Here is a 19744-nt window from a genome sequence, read left to right on the forward strand (position 1 = left end):
GGAAGTAGTGAAGGCAGCAGAGGATAAAGTAGGTAGAAAGATGAGGGCTAGCAGAAATCTGTGGGTAATGCAAGATATATTGAATTTAATTGATGAAAGTAGAAAATATAAAAATGCAGTAAATGAAACAGGAGAAGGAGAATACAAATGTCTAAAAAATGAGATTGACAGGAAGTGCAAAATGGCTATGCAGGAATGGCTAGAGGGCAAATGTAAGGATTTAGAAGCTTATATTACCAGGGGGAACATAGGTACCACCTACAGGAAAATTAAGGAGATCATTGGAGAAATAGAACCACTTGCATGAATATCAAGAGGTCAGGTGGGAACCCAGTCCTGAGCAAAGTAGGGGAAGCTGAAAGGTGGAAGGAGTATTTAGAGGGTTTGAACAATGGAGATGTACTTGAAAGCAATATCGTAGAAATGGAAGAGGATGTACATGAAGATGAGATAGCAGATAAGGTACTGCTCCAAGAATTTGACAAAGCATAAAACACATAAGTTGAAACAATACTCCAGGAATAAGCAACATTACATTACAACTAATGATAGCCTTGGGAGAGCCAGCCACAACAGAACTCATATGGTGAGCAAGATGTATGGGCAGGCAAAATGCCCTCACACTTCAGAAAGAATATAATAATTCCAATTCCAAAGAAAGCCTGTTACAGGTGTGAAAATTACTGAACTATCCGGTTAATGAGTCATGGTTGCAAAACACTAACACACATAATTTACAGAAGAATGGAAACACTGGTAAAAGCCAACTTCAGGAAAGATCAGTTTGGATTCTGGAGAAATGTAGGAACACGCAAGGCAATACTGTCTCTACAACTTCTCATAGAAGATACATTAAGGAAAGGCAAACCTACACTTATAGCGTTTGTAGACTGCTTTTGATAATGTTGACTGGAATACTCTCTGTGAAATTCTGAGGGTGGCAAGGAAAAAATATAGGGATTGAAAGGCTATTTATAACTTGTACAGAAACCAGATGGCAGCTATATAGAATCAAATGGCATGAAAGGGAAGCAATGGCTGAGAAGGCAGTAAGACAGGATTGTAGCCTATCCCCGATGTTATTCAATATGTATATTGAACAAGTAGTAAAGAAAACAAAATTTAAATTTGGAGTGAGAGTTAAACTCCGATGACATTGTAATTGTGTCAGAGATAGCGAAGGACTTAGAAGAGCAGTTGAATGGAATGGACACTGCCTTGAAAGGAGGATAGAAGATGAACATCAACAAAAGCAAAATGAGGATAATGGAATGTAGTCAAATTAAATGAGGAGATGCTGCAGGAATTAGACTAGGAAATGAGACACATTGTGGACAGAACACACATAACAGTGAAGTTGTAAAATAATATAGAAATATAAATTCCTCATCTCTTAACAAATTCTTTCCATTGGTTCACATTGTTATTAAAATTTTCTTTGGGAGACTGATTTTTTAGTCTGTGTTGACCTTGAGTTAGACTTGTTTCTAAATTTCTTATCTGACAAGACAGAGTTTTCATTTCATTTTTTATTTCCTTGTTACGATTTTTATATTACTTTTTGTTTCCTTGTTATCATATTTGTAATTCTTTAATTTCATTATTTACTTCTTCTAACATCTATATTATTAAATGACTTTTCCGGAGTCCAGGTTACAGTGCCCTGGGCCATTTGAAGATTGCCTATTCGACAGCTGCCAGGGCCAGCAAAAATTTGATTTATGATATTTTGCATAATTGTTGATTGAAACTAAAAATTTGAGATGTTGCCATAATCTGCTCATTAAGTGGTGTAATTGCAAGTCAAAGATAAACAAAGTAAGACAATTATTGCAGTTAGAAACTATGTGTTTGTCTCAAGGTAACATAATTGAAGGTGTGGAAATGGCCGGTTTTTATTCATCCATTGTTTGAAAATGGGGGCAGTTAACACTTCCAACAGACTTTACATGTAATTTCGAAGTTTTTTGAAAGTTTTTCTCACTAACAACTGCAGCAGAATGGTGAAAGGAGGAAGGCTTTTCACTTACTGCATTTCCTCTGTTCATGTCATAAAATAGCAGCATTGGGTATGACGTTTTAATGTATTACTTCTTTGGTTGGTTGGTTGGTTGGTTGGTTGGTTGGTCGGTTTGGGGAAGGAGACCAGACAGCTTGGTCATCGGTCTCATCGGATTAGGGAAGGATGGGGAAGGAAATCAGCCGTGCCCTTTCAGAGGAACCATCCCGGCATTGGCCTGGAGTGATTTAGGGAAATCACGGAAAACCTAAATCAGGATGGCCGGACGCAGGATTGAACCGTCATCCTCCCGAATGCGAGTCCAGTGTCTAACCACTGCGCCACCTCGCTCAGTATTATTTCTTTAGTGCAAATTCTATACAGAACAAATTTTGCACACCGTATCCATATACCACTGAATATAGTTACAAGTTTGCTTGAAATGGTGTGCAGTAAAACTTCATCTCATGTAACATTCTAATTCATTACTTCTTCACCTCTAGTTTTGCCATAGGATTAATTATTATTTCTAATAACACTGTTTATCTTCAAGCCTTCATGCTAACCATCCATTTTCTTACAGTCATGGCCTGAGGATGCTTTGCTTGCTGTTGCAACCCGTTTCTTGTCTGAGGTTCAGTTAGGTGATGAAGAGAGAAAAGCATGTATTGATATGTGTCAAGAATTCCATACATCTACTCAGGATCTGTCAACTGAGTTCTTCTTGCGCCTGCGGAGGCACAGTTATGTTACACCTACTTCATATCTTGAAATGATTAATACTTTCAAGGAGCTATTATCAAAAAAGCGAGAGTAAGTATCCTATCTCTGTAACCTGTACATGTATAAGGTTTTCTATTCAATATGTGTTTGCAGAGATGTAAGCATAATATGTTGAAATATAAATTTTAATGTAATGTGTGAAAGTTAAGCATGGAGGAAAATACAGAGCATTGTGAAAGTACTGGAGAACTAATAAAAACATAGATAAAAAATTTACTCACCACACAAAAGGATTTAATGTTTACATTATATTATCAGTAATTGATTGTTGTTGTTGTTATATGTATTAAAAACAGGAAATAATGTATGAAGTGTCTCAGCTTTTTTCCAAGAATGTTATAAAAGAGACTGTGTTTGCATTATATGGCATATGGTTACACCAAAAGTGCAGAAAAACCAATCTCATATTCATTCTCGGTGATTTTGTATGGCCTTGCTATGATCATGTATAAAATAACTACAATCCTCACTTTTCACAATAGATGATTTCTAAAATAAATTAGGGACATTGCTGAAGAAAAGGAGGCCCACTGGTGAATGAGTGGTTTATGATGGGATGGTACAGTGGGAAAGCTGAATATTTTAAAGCAAGATGAGTTATTTTAGCCATAACTGCTACCCATACCCATTAAAAATCATATAAGCCATCTACTTTTATATATTAAAAATATTCCTGCAAATGTTAAATACATTTTCATTCACCTCTCTTACATGTTACCTGTAATGAAATAGATCTACATTTTCAATACTACTGGTCCTAATTCTGTGTCTTATTTGATCTGCATTATTTTAAATCTGAAATTTCCACCAATAAAAGACATCACTCAACTAAAAAAATCCAAAAAGATAAAAATAATTAATTTTTATTCAACTTTAGCAGTACCATTACTGCTGTGTGAAAGTGATGGTTGGATGAATAAAAAGAAAGATGACAGTGAAATATAAGCAGCAGAAATGAGATTCTTGTGGAGAGTAAAGAGCTGCACAATAAAATATTTAGTAATGGATGAAGATGTTCAAATTGAGCTGGAGGTACATTAATCAGAAAACAACTTAATACAGAAAAAAACATGGAAAATAAATTGTAAATACAATAAAGGATGAAAGACTACCATAAAAAATCCTGAAAAGTCATAGTTCAGACAAGGAAACAATTAACATAAACTTTGTTAAGAAAAAGCAGACATATGCCAAACTCATAATTAATTATGATTATTTTAAATACACTAATAAAAAATTTGCAACGTATGCAAGAAACATGTCTGTTTAATAAGGTAGGCCATTTTTGGTGAACAAACATTCTATGTAAATTCATTAGGATTTTTAAACAATGTGCCATTGATCAGTGTTCAGTTCAGGTAATAAATGTCTTTTTATAATGCCACTGATCACTATATATTCTCATTGACACTATTATCCCACTTCATTCACAAGTACTAATCATAAATTGTAAATACATAGTATTTATTGAAGATTTCCTTTTGTAAAGATGGAGGAAAATAATAAACTTCTTGATCTTCTATAAGAACTCCTTCATGGCCTAAAAGTGTTGAAATAGCTACCTTCACATAGAATGGTGTAATTCTCATTGCTTAAGGATTTTAATTCTTAGTCAGGTGTACCATTTTTCATAATCCAAGTGGGGACATGGCGTACTTTGTACACATCTAAAGAGTAGCTGCCATTATATTACCAAGATAAACATGTATGAGCAAAGTCTCAGTTTAATTTTACTTTAATTAAACAAGAGTAAAATAAACTTACATTACATGAGCTAAATCACTGTTTACTTAAACAATAATAAAATGAACTTTCATTATATCAGTCAGTTGCCAAGTAAAAATGTTACTCCACACTACTGTCCCACTCAAAGCATTAAACAGTGCAGCTGTATCAGATTACTGCCAGCTGCATATTTGATTACTAATTATCTTGTAGGTAACTGCTTCATTGTGGGTTTGTGCTGCTAGCTTAGAATCTGGGTCTTTTCTTATACAGATCATAAAATTTTTCTTGCATAGCTCACTATTTATTTTATGTTACTGCTGCTCATTTGGACTTGTTGTAATACAGCTTATCACTGAGTTATCAGAAGCAGTAATGAAGGAATAGGTACAGCCTTGCTATTATAAAATGACAGTGAAATGGTACAAGACAGTGCTTTTGTAATTGGCACATTTTACATAGAGGTGAACCAACTCGAGGGTTAAACACAGAAAAAATCCCACCATAATATCCAAGAAAACTAGGAAATGTCACTTCTGGAATCTCCCAAGAAGTCAGTTATAATCTAGTGGAATGGTGTTGCAGCAGTGTGCCCAAGAAGTAACTGTGCATGTGCTTCCATCACTGGCATTTCTTAGAATGGCTCACATAGTTCCTAACAGATCAGTATATACCTGGTCAGTGATACACGTGTCTGACTGCATTTCTTATTATGGATCACTTAGTATCTTAACAGATTGGTAGACACCTATTCAGTGATACCTGCATCTGATTCTGTCTAGAGTCTTCATGAATCTCAGGTGACCAGATTTTGGAGCATTGTGGAAAAAGTTCAGTATAACTGGCTGTAGATGAGCTGGAATGACAAGCAGCCATCTACATCTCATTGGATCATACTTACTCTTATACAGTGCTCCATTTATTTATTGAAATACTTCTTTATTTCGTTTCTCCTTCTTCAAGGCTTGTATGATTTTCAACAGTGGTAGATCTTGACTGTTTTAAACAGCATTGTCACTAAATGCAGTGATGACTGGGAATTCATTCATATTGCTGTGTTGCACCAAATGATTCCAGGAAAGGCAGTGAGCATCCTTGTATTTGGTTTCCTTTTTGTTCACTACTGTGACATACTCTCGAAGACTCTACCCATTTTTCCAGTTGATCCTATACTCCTTGAGGCTAGTTGGCCTTCATAGAGAATGGTTGTCTGTCACAGTTGTGAATGGTTTTGCCAAATTTACAGTAGGAACTTGGTGACGACCAAAATAACTGCAAGGTGCTCCTTCACTGTATTGAAGTAGATCACCTCACACTTGAAGAAACTCTGCAAGTGTAAGGTTTCACCTTCTCAGCACCTCGCTGAATTGACACAATAACTATGCCTCTTCCAAAACCACTAATGTCTTTGCGAAGTTCTATCTTGGAATTCTCGTCATACAATTCTAGGACTTCAGAAACTGTGAGTGCCTCCTTAAGGGAAAAGAAAGGTTGATGATGATAAGGTCCCATACTCCTCGACAGAGCATAGGGGATAATGCGGGAGACCCGCACCGCTGAGTAGTCGAGGTCCTAGTGGAGGTGGTTTGCCACTGCCTTCCTCCGACCATAATGATTATGAATGATGATGATGATGATGAGGATGACAACAACACCCAATTATCTCCTGGGAGGTGAAAATCCCTGACCCTGCAGGGAATCGAACCCGGGACCCTGTGCTTGGGAAGCAAGAACGCTACCGCGTGACCATGAGCTGCAGACTTATCTCCTTGCAATACGTCTTGCAAGAGAAGTGCCTTGGCACAAAAGTTCTTTATGAATTACCATCAGTATGAACACTTTCTTAGGAAACTTCCCATATCATGAATATGACAAGGAGTTACATAATGTTTGACTGCTTTTATTTTGCCTGGATCAGGATGAACCCCATCATCATTCACTAGGTGCCCAAAGATTTTTATTTCAGGAGGGGTGAAGAAGCACATTTTCAAATTAAGGTGGAGGCTTGTAGTCTGAACACATTTCAGCACAGTTGTCAGATGCATAAGATGTTCTTCAGATGTCTTCAAAAAATGATAATGTCATCCAGGTAGGAAAGACACATGGTCCATTTAAGGTGTTGAAGCAGATTGACTGTCATATATTCGAAGGTGGCTGGAGCTTTACACAGTCCAAATGATGTAACAGTAAACTCATAGAAGTCGTCAGCAGTTATGAAGGCAGTGTTTCCAGACAGCCCGTCAACATCAGTTTGCCTGTAGCCAGCCTGCAGGTCCATAGCAGAAAAAAACTTTGTTCCTTTTGATCAGCCTTGGATGTTCTCAAAGCATGACAACAGGTAGACATGATTCATTATGATTTTGTTCAGTCATCAGAAGTCAATGGAGAAACACAATTTGCCATCTTTCTTCCTGACAAGGATGACAGGAGAGGACCAAGGAGTCTCTGAAGGTTCACTGATATCATCCTGCAGCATCTTTTCCACTTACTCCAAAATTATCCGTCATTCAGCCAATGTCACACTACTTGAGTGCTGGGTAATTGGTAGAAGATCATCAGTGTTATATTTTTTTATACTATAGGCTGCATGGTCTGTCTTTACATCACTGTTGATTTGAAAGCATTTGTAAATAGCCATCACCTGCTGACATTGTTCCTTGGTCAGGCCATATCCCATTGGCAGTTTGATTACTAGCTCCTTGCCTTGAATTTTCTGTAGTAGCAGTGGAGCATGCTGAGCTGCCCAACCTGTACTTGTTTAGCTGTTATTGTGCATATACCTTTAGGGATGAGGTGTGACCGCTCGTCACAATTATTGATCCTGTTTATCCTTGACCACATGCAGTAGTTATAATCATTTCTGAAACACACATTTATTTTGTAAGCCTGAGTTGCTTTTTGCGATTGACAAAAGCTGTACAATTTAACTGTGTATCTAGACTGACATCTGGAACTTGTGTCATTGATGATGGCAAGGTAACAACTTCTTCAACAGTAAACAACTGCCTAGATCAATCTCTATTATTTGTGATTGCTGGAAAAGCCTCATAAATCTGGAGCTCCACAATCTATGGCTGCTTGTGATGCCTGCAAGAAGTCCTAGCTAAGGATAATATTATAACTAAATTCTGTTAAAACAACATATTGGAAGAGCTTTATTCTCTCACTGTGTTTGTGTCGGCTACATATTTCTGATTTCCAACCTCGAGCACATTCATTTTCTCATTGAGGAACTTAGTCTTGTTAGCTGGCAACAATAAACATTCGTAATTTTATAAATGTTTTTGGAATTTTTTGAGATCTGTATCTGCATTTTAAATTTATGAAATAATTTTAACCAAGCAAGGTGGCACAGTGGTTAGCACACTGGACTCGCATTCAGGAGGATGACAGTTCAAGCCCTCGTCTGGCCATCGTGATTTATGTTTTCCATGATTTCCCTAAATCACTTCATACAAATGCCAAGATGGTTCCTTTGCAAAGGCATAGCTAATTTCCTTCCCCATCTTACCCTAGTCCAATGGGACTGTTTGCTCCATTGCAAATGTGGCTTCTGGGTAATATGCATGTCCTTTGCTCTTTAGTTTGAGTATATTTTTACAATGAGGCACTTTTTTCATGTGCTTTTCTTTATGCACGATTATGTACTCTAACCAGAGTGTAAAGCTAACATATGTGACATTTGTTTGGATGGCTATAGGGATACTAAACAGTTTCTGAAGATAATAGACTGGTATTCTATGAATTATTTCTGTGTGCAGCTATAATTTCGTTAAGAATTTGCTTGGCTATCTTACTATACTTAACCAAAAACCAATTAAAGAAGTTTATTTAAAATTATATATATTTTTATATCATTACAATCTGAAGAAAAGATATGTATAAACAGTGGTTGATCTCTTTGTACTTCCATTCCTTGTCATTACTTTAGAATAAAACACTATTTTTGAATATGTGTTGGTTCGGCCTCATTTAATGTAATAACTGGAAGTTCTTTAGTATTCAGGCATATGCTCACACAAAAATGTGTTTTTACAGCTATATTCTGAATGTGTATTTATATCAATTTTAAGTCAGTGCTTCTATCACTGTGTGCATTTCTCTGTAGAGAAGTTCTGAAAGGAAAGCATCGATATGAAGCTGGAATAGAGAAGCTAGATCATGCTGCTGAACAGGTATCAGTGATGCAAGAAGAACTTACGGCTCTGAAACCAAAGCTTGTTGCTGCTGCTGAGCAAGTGGAAGCTATGATGCAGACTGTACAAAAGGAGTCTGCTGATGTAGCTGAGGTATGCATAAAAAACTTGTGGTATACAAAAAGAAATGTTTCAGAAGGAAACACTAACTATTTCTTACATATTACACTACTTGATCTTCTTCCCATACTGTCTATGTTGTTCCAAATTTCTTATTTCTTCTATCTTGAAAGGCTTCTAATTTAGTATTTTATTCTTAAAAAAAGGTTTCTTTCTGTTATTTAATATTTTTACAAAGAGGAACTTTCTATTCTCCTTTTCCTTTTTCTGTAATTCATCCCACTGTGGACTTCTTTTTCCAGAAATATCGAAGTATTTGCTTCATTAGCCTGTACTCATTCAATTGGTAGAGTTGTCCAAATTAGATTAATCTTCCTTTGCCATTACTTCTGAAATTTTCTCAACATTTCCTCATTAATCATTATTTTACAATCAGACACAGGGTTTGTATTTTTTTTCTAGTAACCCATTTTTTAAGTACCTCTGTTCTCTCCAGTTTACACAAGGGTGTGCTGAGAAGTAATGCTTCTGAATTTTTTGTGTGATATCTCTTAAAACTTTTAAAATAAAACAAATGTTATTAACATTCTGCATCTTTATTGCTCATGTGTACATATTTACAGGGCTCTGCCACTAGAGGGCTCCGAATTGTAGTGTGTAACATGGTGATGTGTAATGTGACTATGTCAGGGCATTAGAATTAGTATTCTATCATCAAGTTCAGAATTTTAAGATTTATCCACTCATGGAGCATCCTATTCTTCAGCATGACAATGCCAGATCACATGTGAATGCTGAGACATGCAGTCCCGACATGCCCCCCCCCCCCCCCCCCCACACTCCGCCCCCGTCCAATTTTCATCTGTTTCCAAAACACGATGACGTCTCTTTTATAGTGGTGAAGTGGTGCAAGCAGAGGTGAGGTGGTTGCTTTCTCAACAAAATGATAAAACATTCTATGATGACAGTATCAACAAATTGGTTTCTCATTGGGAGAAATGTGTTTCTGTGCCTAAGCTCCGAAATATATATGTAAACATGAAGAATAATGATGTAGATTGTTAAACAATGGAAAATCCACCATGGAATAATGCCAATATTATGAAAAGAATAGATTGGTAATCACCACATAGAGGAGATGTTGAGTTGCAGACAGGCATGACAAAAAGACAGCTAAAAGTGTGACCTTCTAGCCCAAATACCTTGTTATAATGTAGAAAAAACACACACATTCATGCAAGAACAACTGACACACACATAACCACTGTCTCTGACTTCTGAGATCCGACTGCAAGCAACTGAGTCTGATGGGTGAGTCAGTATGTGTGGTAGGGTTAAGGAGCAGGCTGGGGTTAGGAAGGGGAGGGATAAGGGATAACAGGTTAGGGTTAGGGGAGGGTGTAGTGTTGCTTGTGGGAGCAAGCAGAATCATGATAGGGATGGGGTAAGCCACTAGGTGCAATTGCGACATTTGGGGAGGGGGGAGGGGATGGTGTAGCAGGGAAGAAGAGTGTTAGAGGAGGAAAAAAGGGAGAGAGGTAGAGAGAGATATTGAGGTTGAGAGAGAGACTAGTGGGTGCATTTGTGAAATAGAAGATTGTGTAATACTGGAGAGGAAGCAGAGAAAGGTATAAGTGGGTGGAAGACAGGGACTAGAGAAGGTGAAGGCCAGGGAGGTAATGGGACTGTGGGCTACACTGCAGTGAGGGCTCCCAACAGTGTAGTTAAGAAAAGCTGTTCCAAATGGCATAGGCTGTGAAGCACTCACTGAAGTGAAACACATTGTGTTGGAGAGCATGCTGAGCAACTAGGTGGTCCATATATCTGTTAGCCACTGTTTGTCAGTCACCACTCATGCGGACAGACAGCTTGTTGGTTGTCAGCCCTATGCAGAATGCAGCACAGCAATTCTAGCTTAGTTTGTAGATCACAAGACTGCTGTGTGCTGCCTTTGATAGGATAGGTCATGCTTGATACCAGTTTGGAGAAGGTGGTGGGAGGATGTATGGGACAGGTCTTCCATTTAGGTCTATTATAGGGCTATGGGCTATGAGGCAAGGGGCAAGGGGCAAGGGGTTGGAGGCAGGGGTGGACTAGGGATGGACAAAGATATTGTGTAGGGCTGATGAACTGTGGAATACCACAGTGGGAGGGATGGGAAGAATTGTGGGAAGCACATTCCTCATTTCAGGGCATGACAAGAGGTAGTCCAAACCCAGGTGGAGAATGTGATTCAGTTGCTCCAGTCATGTGTAGTACTGAGTTGTACTGACTCATGAAGGGAGCACTACTTTGGGGCCAGACAGTGGGAATTTGGGAGGTGGTAGGTGAGTGGAGAGACAAGACATGGGAGATCTGTTTCTCTACAATGTTGGAAAGGTAACTTTTGTCCATGAAGGCCTCAGTGAGACCCTTGATATATTTGAAGAGGGACTGCTAATCATTACAGATGCAATGGCCATAGGTGGCTAGCCTGTATGGAATGGTCTCCTTGGTATGGAATGGGTGGCAACTGTCTTAAGTGGATGTATTGCTGGTGGTTGTTAGTTTTGTTATGGACACATACACTGATGTAGCCATTTTTGAGACAGAAGTCAACATCAAGGAAAATGACATATTGGGTTGAGGGGGACCAAGTTAAGTGAATGGAGGAGAAGGTGTTCAGGTTTTAGAGGAATGTAGATAAGGGTGTCCTCACTTTCAATCCAGGACACAAAGATTTCATTAGTGAATGTGAATCAGGTGAGGTATTTGGGATACTGGATGGTTAGAACGGATTTCTCTAGATGGCCCATGAATAAGTTGGCATAGGATAGTGCCTGTGGGAGCATACAGGTATGAGGTTGGCCAATGGTGCAGTTGTGATGTTAGGCAGAGAGTTGGGGGGGGGGGGGGGGGGGCAGCAGAAAAGGAGAGGAGGTAAAAACCTGTGGTTGTATCAATACAGAAAAGTTTCCTTATCCCTAGCTAGAACCCAGTCTGACATACTGTTCCTACATTGTTGCTTGGCTCATGGAATCCCCCCACATGGACTAACCATCAAATTACCCATCTCTGGCTTGAAAGCCTCCTTCCACTGTGACCTCCACAATGATCTCCATCTGTTCAGATTCTGCCAGTTCTTATTCTTCACCAACATAGTCCTGCAAAACTGTGTCAATCAGGCTGTAATCTGCTTGAAATACCTCCTCTCCATCTATAAAATTCTCCTGCTATGCATTTCCACTTTCATGGATCCCGTATCACAAACTGACACACTTGCCCTCCAGGACATAGAGCAACATGCACTGTGACACCTCAAAAAACTCTCCATCCTGTTCACTTCCTACTCTCAACTTGGACTACCACTGCCCACCAACTCTACAACAACCTCCAAATCTTCCCCACATCCCCTCATAGCTGACAAATCCTGCCTTGCAGACCTACTACATTTACTCCACCCTCAAAAACTCTTTCCCACTGCCATATAGAATCCAGAACCTAAATAGATCAAAAACAGAGTCATGAACCCTTCCTCCAAAAGCCTTAGCCCCATAGAAATATCAGTCCTTTCTAATGGCCTCACATTTTTCCATACTCCCAAATTCAATGCAGAACTTGTTAAAGACCTTCTCTCCTTCTGCCAGTCCTTACAATGGAAAATCTTTCTCGCCACCAACCCTACCAATCAGATCCACCAAAGACCAATGTTGAACCCTGCCTGACTCACTTCACTCTTCCATCCAACACTGATCCATCCCCACTACTCCAAATTACCCCCTGTTAACTTTGCAGAATTTCTTAACCTGAAACCTTGAATCACCCAAATCCTTCAACATACTAATCTCAAGCTTATAATTCTACTTCCTGACAAAGGCTTTACCACTGTTGTTTTGAACTGCAAGGATTACCTGGCAGAAGGACTTTGCTGGCTGTGAGATCGATCCACATTCAAACCCTGTGACAGTGATCCAGTTCCAGAAATCCAGCAGGATCTCCAGTCTTCTCAAACCCTTAGACCCATTCCAGAATCTCTCCCTGGAGTCCATCTCTCTCTTCACCCCTACCATTCCCTGGCCTCCTACCTTCTACATTCTTCCTAAAGTCCATAAACCCAACCACCAAGGATGCCCCATTGTGGCTGTTTACTGTACCCCCACTGACAGAATCTCTGCTCTCATAGACCAACACCTTCAGTCTGTTATGTGCAACCTACCCTCCTATAAAAAAGAAACCAACCATTTCCTTTACCGACTGTCCACAGTTTCTGTTCCTTTACTGTATGATATCCTGCTTGTCACTATTGATGCCACCTCCCTTTTGCAATAACACCCCTAATGCCCATGACCTTGTTGCTATTGAACTGTTACCTTTCCCAACACCTGTCAGATTCAATACCATCAACCTCCTTCCTAGTCACCATGACCAACAATATTCTCATCCACTATTACTTATCTTTGAAGTCATCACCTACAAACAGATCTGTCATATGGCTATCAGCACCAGAATTGCACCATCCTATGCCAACCCATTTGTGAGCCATCTAGAGGAATCTTTCTAACCGCCCCGAATCTGGTGCCTCATTTGGTTCATATTCATTGATGACACATTTGTGTCCTGGAGGACACCCTATCCACATTCCTCCAGAACTTCAACATCTTCTCTCCTATTCCCTTCACCTTGTCCTCCTCAGCCCAACAAGCCACCTTCTGTGTTGCTGATCTCCACAGCAAAAGTGGCTTCATCAGTACCTCCATCCGTATCAAACCTACTGACCACCAACAATACCTCCACTATGACGGCTGCCACTCATTCCATACCAAGAATCCCCTTCCATACATTCTAGTCACCCATGGCCATCACATCTATAATGATGAGAAGCCCCTCTTGAACTATACCAAGGATCTCACTGAGGCCTTCGCAGATCATAATTACCCTCCCAACCTTATACATAAAGAGATGTCCCTTGCCTTATCTCTCCAGTCACTCACCACCTTCCAAAGTCCCACCATCTGGTCACAGAGGAACTTTCCCCTTATGACTTAGTACCATCCCTGACTGGAGAAAACATGCCATGAAACAAGAAATGTCCTACCCACTATCCTTCCCACCCCTCCCACAGTGGTATTCTGCCACCCACTGAACCTACACAATATCCTTTTCTTATCCTACACAACCCCTGCTCCCAGTCCTTTGGCTCATGACTCATATCCCTGCAGTAGATCATACATACTTCCACTACCACCTACTCCAGCCCAGTCGCAAGCGTCACCTGTCCTATCAAAGACAGGGCTACCTGTGAAACCAGTCATGTGATCTACAAGCTAAGCTGATACCACTATGCTGCATTCTACATGGGCATGGTTGCCAACAAGCTGTCTGTCGACATGAATGGTCACTGACAAACTGTGGCAATGAAACAGCTGGACCACCCAGTTGTGAAGCACACTGCCCAACACGATGTTCTTCATTTCAGTGACTGCTTCACGGCCTGTTCCATTTGGATACATTCCACCATCACCAACTTAATATCAGTTTTACATATGTTCGGGATTTAAGATTCTAATGGATTCTAAAATCCATTTGCTTTTTTACAGATTCCTTCTGTTGTCTTCATTTATAGATGCACAATAGTTTTTTTTTTTAATTCTTGTTCTTTGTTGCAAAAATTCTTTCAGATTTTGATGTGCTTTTTGTTTATTTACCCTCTTTTCATTCTCCACTACAAATTAAGGAAAAGGTCTATGGTATGCAATCTGTTATTAGATTACTGGCCTAACTAGTAGAAGATTACATGAATGCTTCACTACCCCAATATGAGGAGCAGGGTGGGGACCAGCACCCTGACTGTATTTTATCCCTGGGAAAGATCCCTGAGTCCTAATTTGATACCAAGCTGATTTGATTTTGAGCTGTGCAGAAGGGATCACAATGAGGACCTCCAGGTTTGGTGTCCGCTAGATCACCGTAGCTATCTCCCATACAAAGTGGTTCATGTCATTTAAAAAATCATGTTATTATCAAATGAAGTAAAATTTGTGTAGCATTAGAACTTTGAAGAGTGAAAAAAAAATGAAAGATTTGCTCATGGGGAGGATACTTTCACCATAACTTTAATCACAAATTTCCATTAATCTTCATTTGAAGGTAGTCTGCAGTTGAAATGGCTTTTCTAAATAATTTTGTGAAGCCTTTAGCTGCTATTTTCTTTATTTGACATACAATTGTACAATTTCAGACATAAACCATTTTGAAGTATGTAAAACAGAAGCATTTTACATTGGGTACAGTAATATCACTTATGAATTTAACATTGGAACAAGTCATATCACAAGATACACCAGGAGTATTATAACTTACTTTATAGAGGACTTGTTAATGGTATATTAAGCCATGTATGTCTTTGCTTTTATGACTGCATATAACTGTCATAAACTAAACTCGAAATAGTTTTTCAATTTCTCGGGAGCAGTTGAGCAGTTGTTGCAAAGCTCTTAGCTAAAGTCAATGCTTTTAATTTTCATACACTAGGAAGATTATAATTATTTTACAAAAATGTGTTACTTTAACTATGTATGTCTTCATTCTTGAATATATTTAATTATTGTTCACAATTGGTGTGAATATGTTTGCATGTAATTTCCACGAAATAACTTTGAAATACTAGTTCTCTTATTGTGGGAGCATGCCATTTTTGAACAGTTGTTACAGAGATCACAGTAGTCTAATGAAATATTACTGAAAACCATGAAAATTAAGTACAGCCTTTCATGATCTGTTTTATGATGTGTGGTCTTTGGCAGTATAGTCATATTTATTATTTAATATAGTGATGATTATGCATTCAGCAGTTCTATAATGCTTCATCGTGGAACTGGTGTAGGAATTTTCCATTTCACAACTCTTTTTGTTCATTCAAAACTCTGTCCAGTTGGTAGATGGATGCCAATTTCAAATTCTTCCACCACATAAGCTATCTAGTGTATTTATGTTAGAAACATCAATCTTACAATAAGAACTCTGCAACAACTGCTCAAAAGTAATGATGCTCCTAAAATAACGAAAAACTGTTTCCAGTTTATTTTACTACAGTTAAATATAATCTTAGGAGTAAAGACATACAGGGCATAATATACCATTAATGAATCATTCATAAAGTAAGTTATGGTCCTCTTGGTATACCTTTGGGTATGACTTGTTCCTATTTTCATAGATGATATTAATGCAACCTTTTAGATACCTGAAAATGGCCTAAGGCTGAAATTGTACAGTTGCACATCAGATAAAGAAAATTACAGCTGAAGGCATCACAAAATCATTCATTAAAGTTCCATAAAATCTGGTTCACTATTTTCACTGGAGTATAATCAGATGCACAAAACACGCTTACTTTCATGTAAAAGCAGATGTAGTTACAGAAAGAAGGTTTTAAATTGCAAATTTTTTAAACCAAACGTTTAAAAAAAAATCTGCTGAGGTGAGAAAAGAGAGCAAATGGTTTGGGAGGAAAGAGATTGTGTATGTATTAAGTTGCAAGATAAAATGTAATACTAGATCAATTGAGGCACTGTAGGAGATTGCTCGCAAAGTGTAAGTTCTTTGTGGTGTTATTGTCTGTTAACTTTTTAAAGTCTTTACTCATGCTCTTGACCATCACTAATTGTTTTTGCAATCGTTCCTTGGAGACAAAAAGGTAAACAGCAGTTAGACATCAGTAATACATAGCAAGAGTTTCTTTACTAATGTCTTTGATAAGCTGGGTGATATGTGTGGTGAACTGGAGTACATAAGTACAAGAGGGTCCATAGAAAATGAAGGGGTGAGTCTCTAACCTCTAAGGTGTGAACCGTACTGCAAAGAAATGAGGTGAGGAGGCAGCATAGCTCCTGAACATTATGTTGTGGACATCTGCTTACAATCTTATCGAGCCAAGTTAGGGCAAGGAGCTTAGTTTATAGGTGGGACTAATTTCAAATATAATTTCTTGAGAAAAGATGATGCAGTATGACTATCAGACACTTAGATGGCAAGCCAGAACCAAGCAAAGAAGCAAAAGCTGAAAAGTGGAAATAATACATAGAAGGGCTATACAAGGGAAACAAATACAAAACAGTATTGTAGAAAGAGAAGATGATGGTGAGTAAAAATTCTGTAAGTCTGATTCTCAACAACACAGATTTTACTAAACACCAGTTAAGTACAAATAAATCACAGAGTATAATAGATCTTGACTCCTCTTGAACTAAACAGAAACAACAATTTATGGATGTGAATATCTCTTGCTTATTAATGTACTCCAGAGATTTACTGAGTAACTCAAATATTAGTGCTGGAGAATACTGCAAGTTTGTCACACCTGCATTGCCTGTCAGTGCACCATAGTTGACCGCCATGTACATGCCACCTTCACAGAGGTCAGGCATTGCTTTGCCCATGTTCACGTAGGCATTGTGAGCCTCGTACCTTCCTCTGACAGCTGGCACTACCTCCTCACCATACTGGACAGGTTCAACCACTGGCCTGAAGCAGTGCCAATACCCAACATCACCACCGCCACCATGGTAGGCATTGCCTTCATCTCCACGTGGGTGCCCATTTTGGCTGCCCATGCCATGTCATAACAGATCACAGGTGCCAATTTACACATCTGCTCTTTTTTGCGTGCTGACAGATCTCTGCAGAACTGATGTGCACCTGACATTGAGCTACCATCCATCTGCCAATGGCATGGTGGAATGGTTCCATTTCACATTCTAGGCAGCCCTTGTCTGTCACAACAGCATGTGGACTTTTGCCCTGCTGCTGATACTTCTAAGCCTCCACGTCACTCACAAGGGGACCTCTGTGACACTTTGCAGGTCTGCATGGCTCACCTGTGGTCCACCCCTCCCAGCACTACAGTGAATGCCAGGCATTCATTTACAGTGACCTCATTCCATGCACTCATGTTATGCTGCACACTGATGTTCACCAGTCCCTCCTTTGTCCACACTACTCCGCCACCACATGGTCCTGAAGTGGGACTCCAACAACAACCATGCATCTTCACAGCACCCCTACCAGTGTTTTGATCAAAAGGCTGAATCCTGTCTATATGCTGCCCAATTTCCCAATTCCCAACCCAACTACCATCTCCATCGAAACCCTGCAGGAACACACCACTGCTGAAGTCAGCATCTCCAGTGGCATCATCACTACCTCTGCCAGTTCCACTGCTCACGTCATACCAAGTATACCTGTTACCAAAGACCCTGAGACTCTGGCATACACAATGAGACTGAGAGAAACCCACCATGCTACACTGGCACCATCCCCGATGCAACGGTCATCAACAACACAGGCACCAGCATCCCCCATGCTGACAATACTCATGCTCCCAGCCCTCTGCCTCTCCTGCAGCCTATGCCTGATGCACAGATTTTGCCTCCACTGCTGCCAACAGCCAGTAATGCTGCCACACCACATTGCAGCACCCACTACTTCCACAGAAGCGTTATTTCACAAATTCTCAGTGCCATGCCCCAGACCTGTGATTGTCCATCCTCAGCCCAGTGGCACCATCAATTCCTGCTCACAGTATTCTGTGTGTGCATTTTCAACTGTTGAACAGGGCCACCTAAGTGACAGGCACTTCTCGCAACCACCCAACAATGCTGCAGTGCACTTCGCTCCATGGATCCACAATGGTAGCCCCTCCCAGTGCCTGCCAACCCTGCACACACAGCATTGGACATAGGCTCATGCCGAACCTGTCCAGCAACTTGCACCCCTTGTGCTGCCAGCTTATTCATCATTGTTCCCACTGCTGTCTTCGATCCCTTGGTTCTCAGGATCAGGAATCGCCATAAAAGAAATGAATCTGAATCTGTGTCAGTGTGGGTCAAAGGTGTTGCCAACTGTAAAAAAATTAAAGCAGTGAGTGATCTCACTCATTATTATGGAAATTAAATAAATTATTTCCTTTCCTTAATCTTTCCAAAAAAAAAAAAAAAAAAAAAAAAAAAGCTGAGAAGCGATTCTTCTTAGTGTTTTAACTCTCTGAGGCACTCTGGGATGCACCCTGTGTGAGCATTGACCTCAGTGATTATGTAACCACTTATCTCTCTGTGTTTACAAACATGACAAGCACACAGGGACGCGTGCTGCTAAAGAGACTACAGCGTGCGTCCGGGATAACATACAAGCAGTGAACTTAGAAAATTTCTGATTGGTAGCATCAGCTGAGAACCGCTAAGCGTACATTGTGGTGCGGTGGCTCAAGGGTGCAACAGTTTCATCTGTATAAGTAATGATTTTGTTAAGAAGGCATCAGTCTTCATACAGCCGCTCGAGCAACAGCATTGGACCACTCACACAGAAGCTGCCACATTATTATAGGAGGAGAAGGTGTACCCACCCTATAGTGTATAAAGTAATAGACAATATTGTTATTGAGACCAAGAACTTTGTAGGTGCACAAGTCATCCTGCTTGGGCCACCAGTCTTTTGTGGTGCAGTTTTGAAATTTACCCTTAGCAACAATGATGCCAATCAGCATGGTAATGGTTGGGTCACTGTTGCTCTAGTATGTGCACAGCTGTCGAACAAGGCCACCTGAGTGACATGCTCTTCTCGCAAAAACCCAGCAATGCTGCAGTGCCCTTGGCTCCATGGATCCACAATGGCAGCCCCTTCCAGTGCCTGCCAACCCTGCACACACGGCATTGGACACAGGCTCATGATGACCCAGTCCAGCAACCTCGACCCCATGTGCCGCCTGCTTATTCATCGTTGTTCCCACTGCTGGTACCTCACCACAGATTGCTGTCATGCGGCAGACTGCAGACTGACACTAGTGAAAACCAGCTACCCTGCCCACCCTATTCCCAGCGTCCTGACATCCTGCACCTGCATCCACCACATGAACAACACCTGCAGCATCAATGCCACTAACCATGGCCTCACCACTGGTACAACACACAAATTCACTGGTACCAGCCTTCATCATTACCACCTTGCTCAC

The 19744-nt window shown here is 40.0% G+C and overlaps 1 protein-coding gene across 1 annotated transcript in view; it reads left to right on the forward strand.

The window, feature by feature from the left end:
• Positions 1 to 19744, forward strand: part of LOC124596265 (dynein axonemal heavy chain 7) — a 1038560-nt gene that overhangs the window by 628258 nt on the left and 390558 nt on the right. Inside the window, 2 exon segments of the mRNA XM_047135340.1 lie at positions 2583 to 2812; positions 8616 to 8796. Coding sequence (XP_046991296.1) covers positions 2583 to 2812; positions 8616 to 8796 — 411 coding nt within the window.

This window comes from Schistocerca americana, chromosome 2 (genome assembly GCF_021461395.2).
Source record: "Schistocerca americana isolate TAMUIC-IGC-003095 chromosome 2, iqSchAmer2.1, whole genome shotgun sequence".
In the NCBI taxonomy this organism is placed as follows: Eukaryota; Metazoa; Arthropoda; class Insecta; order Orthoptera; family Acrididae; genus Schistocerca; species Schistocerca americana.